Below are 10,910 nucleotides of genomic sequence, written 5' to 3'. Positions count from 1 at the left end.
TATTATTATTATTATTATGAGGATAAACAGTTCAGAAGGATGGATGGATGGATGTAAGCTGCCTCCAGACGCGAGAATGCGTGGAGGCTTTCGATTTGCTCTCAGTTTGGCAGTCTCCGCTGCCTAGCAACGAAACCTTGATGCATTTTAGGACTTGTAGTTTAAAAAGGCCGTGTTCGCAGTTCTGTCAATAGCTGTTTCCTAGTAAATAAACTACCAAACCCACAATGCAACTAACGCGGAACTGACTGTCCTTTTGATCACGTGTCCTACGGTACTCGGGCACAATATCAATAATAGTCTACTTGACTGTTTTGACTAGTTAGTGCGTTTTTTTTCGTGTGTTTAGTTGTGTTTTCCACACCCGTGGTGCTTCATATTTAGAATGAAAGAATTGTATTCATTAGTTATTGTTTCTCTCGGTGTATGTGTACTGGCCGGGAAATACTCTCGAGAGTTGAACGAGCCGAGCAAAGCTGACGGCGGTGATGTCGAATTTAGGATATCGAAGTTGAACCAAGTGTGGAACAAGGCCTTGCGGGTATGTATGATCAATTCAATAAAATACATGGGATGTGTTCTGGATCAGAAGGAGATGCATTGCGACATCTGACCAATGTGGGGGAGCGCTCCAAAATTCCGTCTGTCGAATGCAGATTTAGCAAGTCAGCAGCTTTTAATGAACGCACGAGCAGGCTGAATAAACAGCAAGAAAATCAACCCATTTCAATGAGTATATATGTTGTTGTTGTTGTTTTTTTTTGAAAATAATGAAAGTGAGTATATGAGTGAGATATTCAGTATTCAAGTACTCAAGTCGAATATGTTTCGACAGATGCAGTTGTCCCCTGTCAAGCAAGCCGAGTTACACAGTGACCTGAAAATCCAGGAGAAGGCTGAGCTGCAATGGAAAAAATGGAAGGTTGAGGGTCTGGATGAAAATGGAGAGAAAGAAGCTCAGATCCGCCGTAACTTCAATGGTGAGGCTTTCTCTGTGTCCATTTTGTATCATGCGGATCCTCACCAGACGTCCTGGTTAGCTGGAGTCTTCCTCTGTATTCAGTACTTTGGGGAGTGACTGTTGCCATCTAAACAAGGGACATTTACTATTAACACTAAAATTCACACCTCCGGACAATTTAGAGTCTTCAATTAACCCATGTATGAACATCAGCAGAAACCCACCTAATAACATGCCAACTAACGGACAAAATGGCCTGAGCCATTGAAATACTCATCTTGGTGTGTTATTTAAAAAGTCCTTTCCCTCATGCTGTTCACATTTTTGACATTATGAGACAAAGATGACTCCACTAACAATTGATCAACAGTACCTGGCAATTGTGAGGCATCAAACAGGATGTTCTCAGAAGGAAAAGACCACCGAGCTTCGAGTGTCATCAGCAGATTTGCAACAGCGCTAAAGAGACGACTAGGGAGTCATAGAAAGGCATAAAACGGACGTCTTTGGACATTTATTAAGTCATTTTATGGATCAAACACCTGTTGCGCATTTTGCCATTCAGTGCCTTGTTAGAGAACAGCAAGCTGTGCAAAAAGAACACTTGGGCATCTGCATTTAAAAGACTAGAGAAGATCAAATTAAGTTGACTTGAAAAGGTCATCATAAAGTTTCACCTGGATGGCAAACATTAATGTTCATTTTAAAAACTGTTATTTTGAGCTTTTTCCTCCCTCACTCTGTTGTTCATTATTATGTGAGAGAAGTGTCAGAAGTTTATGATATGACATGTGACGTGAATAATTCATGAACAGCTGCATCAGTGGACCACAGAGGCCATCTGGACTTTCCTTCATTCTCACTTTTGGACCGCATTGTGGCTGTTGGAAAAAGAAAGAGTCAGTGCAACCTGTGTTAGCTAAATTAGCAATGTTGAAGGCGCAAGACCACAAGTGACCTTCATCACATTTATGTAGTGGGTGGGGGGGGGGGGGGTATGCATATGTATCCATAAAAGGTTACAACATAAATGAGTGGATCATTGTGAGTTTTTGGATCACGATTATGACAGGTGCAGGCATCGTGCGTGTGCAACTTAACCAGTTAATGATAAGTGAAGTGGTGCTGAATCAGCTGCCGCAGTAACAGTTTACTGGAGCAGCACAATGAGGACAGAGCCAAGTCCAAGATTGTCGTTCTTTCTAAATACTCCATAGTAAGATGACTTGACACTTGTTTTTTTTTGTTTTTTTTGCCAACTATGAGCCATGTCATTTTTTTTAAGCCCTCCTACAAAGAGTCACCCATTGAGTCATCTTGAATTAGCTTCAAAGCTCAATTTTAATCTTTATTTGACATCCTGACAATATAGAGATTGAAAGAGAACTTCATTCGGACCTTTACCATCAGTATGTGTTTGTATTTCTTAACAAATCTTCAAACAATTTTTAATAGAGGTGGGAGTCTTTCCGATTTTAGGGTGCGCGATTCGATTCAGAATCGATTTTCGATTAAGAACAGTTTTGATTGACAATGATTTTTGCTTTAATTTATAGATGTTCAAGGAATCGGAATGATCCACATCAGTCTGACTCACTAATGCTAATTAGTGCTCTACTCGCGGCACTTTTATCACTCAAAAGAACGGCTCCACGCTGCAAAAAAACATTTATTGGAATAACTTATAATAATATAATAATCGTGACTTTTTCCTTCTACTCTCTAATGTGGCTACAACTTAACAGTGTATCAGACTGCGTGGAACCACACTGCACCTAAGTGGCCAAATCCGGTACAACATGAAGCACTCCCAATAAAGGCACACACAAACAAAGGGAAGACAGTATAAAATAATTTAAATAAAATTGATTTTGGGACATTTAACATCGATTCTGAATCGTACTAAATGAGAATCGCGATTCTTATGAGAATAAAAAAAAATTTGGGAGGGGGAGGGGGCACACCCATAGTTTTTAAGCAGCAATATGATAATCACACGATTGTTATATGCCTAATTGAGGAAAATCTGGCAATACATCGCTCTAATCCGCTTGGGTCTTCCTGACAAGACCAACGCCATACACCATTTTTTTTATACTTTTCCTTGCTCTATGATTAATGGCCCCGTGGCCATACTTTTTTTCGGCACAGGAGTGTAGATCTGTTTGTCCTCCCATTTAGCGTCTGATGTGTTTTTCTTTTCCTAAATGTTTGGTAGTGATCCTGGCCAAGCTCGGGATGGATGGCAAAAGAGACACAAGACCTTTGGAGAACAACTCTCTGAAGGATCACGACATTAAAGATGGCGACATATTTGAAGACCCCAAGTTGGATAAACTGTGGAACAAGGTGTGTGTCCTTGTGTGCGTTTGTGTGCGTGCACGCTCTCGTTAGCAATCTGCAGGCAGTGTGAACACCATCTGGATTTGCTATTCTTTGTGTCACGGCTGGTATCAGTTAGTCTGATATTCTCACACGTCGTGACAGTAGATGCAGTCGCACCATAACATTATATGTGTCAGACTTTGCATCCACTTACTATTTTTATATTGTTGCTACCAAGTTTCAAATGTTTGTTCTCATCAAACCCAGCAGCCGCTGTGCTTATGAAATGAAACTTCTATAGTGCACAGATATTGTCTTTGTATTGCTGCCCCAAACGCAGTGTCTTCCAGTTATCCAATCATTTAAATACGTTAAATTGTTTTATAATCCGTTTAATCTGTTGAATATTTTCTCTTTATAAAAAACAACAACAAAACAAAAACAGGCCATTATTTCATTGCAGATATTTCTCACGCATATAGTAATTTGGTTATGATTCAGTTACTGGTTCGGCTCACAACATGTCAGAAAGTAGAAAAAAAATGTTGATTGTTTTCCAAAGTGAAGGCAGATTTTTCAAGTGTCTTATTTTGATTGTCTGCTTTAATGAAGGACTACAGAAATCTGAGAATATTTACTGTTGAGTGGATTAGGACCAATGTCTCTAAACAATTAATTAATAGTGGTCAATTAATGATTAATTAGTTGTCATTAGGGGTGTGAATTGCCTAGTACCTGGCGATTCGATTCGTATCACGATTCATAGGTCTCGATTCGATACCGATTAATCCTGATACGAATCTATAAATTGATTATTGCGATTTTTTTTTTTAGCTGAAATTTTTAAAATACTCATCAGTAAACTTGTACATGTACACTGTAAGATTTGTATGAAAATGTATTTATCTGAAAATTCAGGTTGCAGTCTGTTTCATGTTTGAACAGCACTGAAATCAAATATTAAGGCTTAACGTTCCATTAATATAACATTCTTCCATGCTTAACGTGTGAATCCTAACCCTAAGTAAGACGTTTGTTGAACATTCCCATATGTATGTTTAAAAATTGATTCGGCCGCATATTGAATTGATTCAAGAATTGTAATATCGCGATATATTGCCGAATCGATTTTTTCTAACACCCCTAGTTGTCATCGAGTAATCTATTAATTGTTGAGCCGTTAGGTAAAACACACAAATATATTACAACCATAAGTGCTCTTTGACTATGTTAATTTATTGCAATACTGGAGTGTCATTCATTTCATCACAGGCCACATCTGAGTCGCGGTTGCCTTCAGAAGCCTAATTTTGAAACCAAAGAAATGTAATATATTATCACAAAATTGTCCTGTGGTCTGTTATTGCCAATTTTCCCAGCAAAGTGATGGAAATTTGAATTTGATTTATTAATCATATTTTTCTACAGTGTAGCGCCAATTCACAACAAGTTACGTCAAATCACTTTCCATTTTGAGCAGTCCTGGGCCGCACTCGTCACTCGCTAAATTAAAACAAGCAATGAAAAACTCCTTGAACAGGCAGAAATCTAGTGATGGGAAAAATGAAGCTTCATGAAAAACTCATGATCTATTTTTTGACTGTTGGTTCCATTTGTGTTTCCTTGGGCAGGCAAAAAGCTCCGGGAAGTTCACCGAAGACGAGCTGCTGAACCTGAAGAGAGAGTTCCAGCACCACAAAGACAAGATCCACGAGTACAACATCCTCATGGATACCGTGAGCAGGACCGAGGGTGAGCGTTGAACCTTTATCGTCTGGATGTCAGCATCCACTAAGCATTCGTTTTTCCCACAGAATGTTTTTATTCTAAACTACTGCCCTATACTACAACATGAGTAGGCCGAATATTTTTTGGGTGGAAAAACATGGAACTTCATTAATATCAACATTTTAAGGGAGTTGATTTTTTTGTGAGGATGGGGGGGTTTAATTAATATAACATTAATATATTGCTGTGCTGTTTGGCAGTTTTGTGCCATCCTTAAATGGTCAATTTTATGCACAAGAGCATTTGCACTGGAGTTAAAAAAATCCAAAAATCACAGTCAATGTTTTTTTTTTTGTTCAAACCCTTTGTTGTTGAAGGTTGGATCTCTTAAACACGCATTGAGAAATGTTTTATGAAAAATGAATTATATTAAGAGCTCATATTTAACACACATGCACATATATTTTGTCCATATTTAAAATGCATTTACATTAAGTACATTTGGTTAGGAAGTAGGGGTGTGAATTTCCTCGTACCTGGCGATTCGATCCGTATCACGATTCATAGGTCACGATTCAATCCGATATGATTAATCCCGATATGGATCTATAAGTTGATTAATGCAATGTTTTTTTTAACTCAAATGTAGAAAATACTAATCAGTAAACTTGTACATGTACACAGTAAGATTTTTATGAAAATGTATTTATTCATCGGAAACTTCAGGCTTATAACTGTGAGCCACTGCATTTAACAAACAGGTCTGTTTCATGTTTGAACAGCACTGAAATCAAATATTAAGGCTTAACGTTCCATTAATATAACATTCTTCCATGCTTAACGTGTGAACCCTAACCCTAAAAGACGTTTTGTTGAATATTTCCATTAAAAAAAATTATGTTTAAACATCGATTCGACTGCATATCGAATCGATTTGACCGCATATCGAATCGATTCGAGAATTGCGCGCTGTAATATCGCAAAACATTGCCAAATTGATTTTTTTTTAACACCCCTATTGAAGTGTGTGGTCCTTTGTGACCCCCCCCCCCCAGTAGCACTAATGTGGGCCCCTCATTCAAGTTGCCAACCCCAGTAGCAGTAGCATAAATTGAAAATGTAAAGAAATGTCACCAAAAAAGACATCTTGTATAAGAGTTAGTTTTAGTGTGGATCGATTGGTTATGCCTTCACCCGACTGCAGACATAAAAGTAATCCAATCCACCCATGCTTAATCCAACTGGGATTTAAAACGTCGCTGAAATGTGCATGTGCAAAACATAATATGGCTCGAGCATTTTCATCAAGTGACCAAATTGCATCTATCATTTCATTTTGGCAACTTTTGATTGGTGGTGTTTCTCAAATTGCCTTTGTCACTAAGACGTGCACAGCAGAGGGTGCAGCGGCACACGCGACTGAAGGGAAGGAAGAATTGTGGCAATCTTGACACATAGAGTCAAACGATGTGTAGGGCCGGAGCTGGCCCGCAGGCCTTGCGTTTGACACTTGTGACTAAAGACGGTATCAGGCGCCGCACGTGGCCACCCACCAGCTCGCACTCCATTGCCTTGACATCACATCAGGCTGCCAGCCAGAAGCCAGTTGACGCATGGCATTGTGTTTAGCGCCCGTCTCCTCCGGCGGAGACCAGACGGGCACTTCCCACCTGTTTTGTGACACATGCTTTGTGTCGGCGCTCGCCACCGCAACAAGCCTCTTGAACTTGCCGCCGGTACTTTTGTGCTTGTCGGATGCACTTAAATGCTCAGCCAATCACAGGCTGCCTAGGAGGGAGTCTCCATCAGCCGACGTGCCGCCGACGTGCCGCCGACGTGCCGCCGACGTGCCGCCGACGTGCCGCCGACGTGCCGCCGACGTGCCGCCTCCACCTCTGGCTCCAGCTCCATCACTGTCTGTCTTGCTTCATTTCCGCTCTGCTTTCACTTGCCTTCATACTTATTGGATTTCAAGATGGATTGATCAGAAATGTTGCGAGGCATACTGAAGGCATGGTGAGGCATTTGTTCAAAGAGGCATGCCCATTTAAGGATTTTTTTTTATGAGCATTTATTTGAGATAAAACTGATGCAAATTGTCATAAGATGGTGTAATGTGTGAAGTCTCAGAGAGGGAGTGGCAGGGGGAAAAAAACAACATGCACTCTAAGGAAGACACTAAAGAACTTTCAGTTTGTTGATTATGGCGGCACCATATGGACAAAAGCGGTAATGTTATGTCTGAAGGAAGACCACATTTCCCATGAGGACAAGCGCACTGCGTCGTTTTTGTGCCCACGCCCTCGACTGTCCTTTTATCCAGGTAGTTTAAATTTTTCTTTTTGTCTCCTCAAAAAAAAAAAAAACGGTTTCAGTTGTTTTGCAGCTTCTGCCACGAAAGCAGTAATCATGCGTCGACATTCAAATTGACTTCCGTCTTTGTAAGGAATGGATAAAGTGACGCCATAAAGCAGGCAGTACATGTGTAGTTTTTTGTGGCATGGCAAAGCTACCATTCAACAATTTTTTTAGTCATGAAAATATTTTATTTAAGTTAAAAAGTTCCTTAGTGTTACTTTAAAACCCTTGACGTATATGATCTGACACATGCATTGCACGGATCATCCATTAGAGGGCAGTATCACCCAACTGATGGCTTTTCCGGCGACCTTGCAAGATCGCGCCAGTTGAGAAAAGAAAGACTTATTAATAGTGGGAAATGTTCTTTCTGATTTTTGTAAATACTAATATGTTTGATATGTCTGATTGTTGTTATCTTTTTGACACTTATACAGTAAATGTACTAATTTAAAGCATTGTGACCGGATGTATCAAAAAATGGGACCCATTGCCGCTCAGCTTGACACTCAGCAGTAAGGGTTGGAATTGGGAGGTTAGATCACCATATGATTCCCGAGCGCGGCTGCTGCTGCTGCTCACCGCTTCCTCAGGGGATGGGTCAAATGCAGAGAACGAATTTCGCTCCACTTACAGTAGGTGGGTGTGACAATCAGTGGATCTTATCTTATAGGGTTAGTTGGTCTTAAGAATAATGATCAACAACACTAACAATATGTTTATTATTGTGGTGCTAGATTGACGTGGTGCAAAAAAAATCACATCAGCATAATCCCAGAATAAATTTACCAGTACCCATAATGCAATGTAATGATGGTGGCTCCTTTGTGCCCTTTAGTCCGAAAAAATGCTACATAAAGAGAAAGCCAAGTTGTTAAATGTTAATAACATCTCTGAGACCCTCGTCATTGCTTTCATCACCCTTCTTCCTCTTCACATCATCATTTAAGACAAATCATCCTCCCACGCGCGCTCCCCTGACTCCCGACCTCTGATTCCCAGAGATCCACAAGAATGTCATCTCCCCCCTGGAGGGCGACGGCAAAGAGCAGCAGGTGCAGCAGAAGCACACGGAACTGAAACGGAAGATGAGAGACCTCAACCAAGGCTTTGCGCGCCTCCGTCAGCTCAGCCACGAGGGCTTCGTCGAGGACAGCGGTGAGGGGGGGGGTGGGGGGGCGGAGGGTGGGTGAACCACCCACGTGCACTCTGCATATCAATAGAAGAAATCCCATTTCATTATGTTCACATCTCAAATTTCTTCCCGCCGTTGCATCTCCGCAAGCTTTTGTATTCAGCGCGGCAGCTCAGAGCGGTTTTCATATGTCCCATTTTTTGCTGTGCAGAATTCCGGGAGCCTCGTGTGATCGAACTGTGGGAGGCTGCCAAGAGAGCCAACCTCAGCAACGATGAGCTGGACTCTCTCAAGGTCGGCTTTACATCTCCTCTGACATCTAACAGTGCAACCTCCCAATATTTTTCATGTGGGCCAACTGAAGGCATTTTTAATCCTTTTCGTCAAACTGTCACTGTCATAAAATCTTTGCTCACAAACTTTACAGGTAAGGTTAAAATCACATTTGAACTCTTAATTATGTAGGACAGCCTTGTGGCTGATTTGCATGCAAGCACCAGCAGGGCAGGCCGTTATGTAAAAATGGCCGCTTGTCATACCAGATTAAATGTAGCTCAGTCTGGTGTTATTATCAGCAATACAGTATCATACTTAGTGGCCGGATCAGCCAAGGCTTTTCCAAGTCACATCCATTTACTGCTCTATAGTCTGCATCGTATTTTTCCCTCTTTGCTATTTCTGGTGCACTTCTGTGCGGGCATCACAAAAAAAGTCAAATGTGGCCTTAATCGTTTGGATGCTCGCTGAAGTCTCCGTGGATTAGTCAAAGTCGTCAACTTAAATTTGGCGCAAGCGATTGTGTGAATGATATGTTTTAGGGTGACTTCAGAGCGATCTATTTTTGAAAACCATAACCATGATGTGGCCTATGACAAAAATGATTTGGCATGTCGGCTTCAGGGGACGAAGTAAAAGCGGCAACTTTGTCCATTTAGGAGGAGCTGCATCATTTTGAGACCAAGGTCGAGAAGCACAGCCACTATCAGGAGCAGCTGGAGCTTTCCCACCAGAAGCTGCAACACGTGGAGGCTTTGGGAGACAAACAGCACATCGAGAGGAACCAGGAGAAGTACCAGACCTTGGCTGAGAAGACCAGGGAGATGGGCTACAAGGTATTCAAGTGCATTCACGCTTAACATCATCAACCTTATAAAGCCAAACGTAGAATTTTTTAACCTAATTCTGGTTACTTAATTCTGTCTGTTAGCGAGAGCCACTACATCGTGATAACTTACATTGATGTTTCTGCATTTGGCAATTTATTATTATATTATATTATTAGTATGGGATTTTTTTTTAATGGGCTTTAGGTGAACTGATGAATACACACACGCACGCACACGCACGCACATGCACATGCTCACCCACATACAAAAAAAATATATATATATGTGTGTATATATATGTATATATATTTTTAAAAAAAAAGAGAGAAAGAAAAAAATATATATATTTTTTTAAAAAAGGAGAGCAATGATGATGTCAAATCGAATGAACAATACTGAGCTCTCCTGGAAAAAATAATAATAATAAAAATAAAAATAAAGCCAAACGTATTTTATTCAATACAAGACAGTTTGAGCCGTTTATTTCTTGAGTAGAATATTTTTTTTCCCATTAAAACCCTGACGTATATGATCTGACACATGCATTGCAAGGATAATCCATTAGAGGGCAGTATCACCCATCTGATGGCTTTTCCAGCAACCTTGCAAGATTGAGAACGAGAGATTTATTAATAGTGGGAAATATTCTTTCTGATTTTTGGAAATACTAATATGTTTGATATGTCTGTTTATTATTATATTTTTGACAGTTATAAATGTACTAATTTAAAGCATTGGGACCAGATGTACCAAACATGACACAAATCAAAAGTCATATGTGGAAGTTGATTTTCAAAAACAAATGTGTTTGTTTGTTCAAAAGAACCGATAAATACTCTATTTACAAAGAATCTGAATTTTCTCTCATATATTTCATGGTTCAGGCTTTATAGGGTAAAGTAAGACTTCAAAACCAACAAAGTTTGTTTTTTTTGTCTTGCAGATGAAGAAACACATGCAGGACTTGCACAACAAGATCTCTGGTCAGGCTCACAATGAGCTGTGAGACCCTCGCTTGTGACAACGCCGGTGAAGGATCAATCAGTTGGACTAAAAGTCCTGCTTCCTATCTCACATGAACTCAGTTGAGCCACTGTCAAATAATCTGTTCCCCCCCCCTACCTTAGCTTTTGTTGTCTTTTTTTTGTACATAATATGAAAAAAAATTGTTTACAAATCAGCACGTTTTTTGTAATAAATAATCAGATTTGTTGTTGTACGAAATCAATAAAGTTGAAACAAGTATCACGTGCTTAGCAGCAGCATGTAAGAAACAAATTACATCGACTAAAAAAAG

At 40.1% G+C, this 10,910-nt stretch overlaps 1 protein-coding gene across 1 annotated transcript; it reads left to right on the top strand.

Moving 5' to 3' along the window:
• Positions 1-236: 236 nt before the first annotated feature.
• On the top strand, positions 237-10,861 carry lrpap1 (low density lipoprotein receptor-related protein associated protein 1). Its single transcript, XM_077571547.1, has 8 exons — positions 237-541; positions 836-980; positions 3,180-3,310; positions 4,918-5,038; positions 8,375-8,530; positions 8,719-8,801; positions 9,443-9,619; positions 10,557-10,861. The coding sequence occupies exons 1-8, from the start codon at positions 386-388 to the stop codon at positions 10,617-10,619; spliced, it is 1,032 nt and encodes a 343-aa protein (XP_077427673.1). The 5' UTR covers positions 237-385; the 3' UTR covers positions 10,620-10,861.
• The last annotated feature ends 49 nt before the right edge of the window (positions 10,862-10,910 follow it).

Source organism: Vanacampus margaritifer, chromosome 7 (genome assembly GCF_051991255.1).
Source record: "Vanacampus margaritifer isolate UIUO_Vmar chromosome 7, RoL_Vmar_1.0, whole genome shotgun sequence".
Classification (NCBI taxonomy): Eukaryota; Metazoa; Chordata; class Actinopteri; order Syngnathiformes; family Syngnathidae; genus Vanacampus; species Vanacampus margaritifer.
Note: the sequence above shows the minus strand (reverse complement) of the source record. Positions and strands in the feature narration are given on the sequence as shown.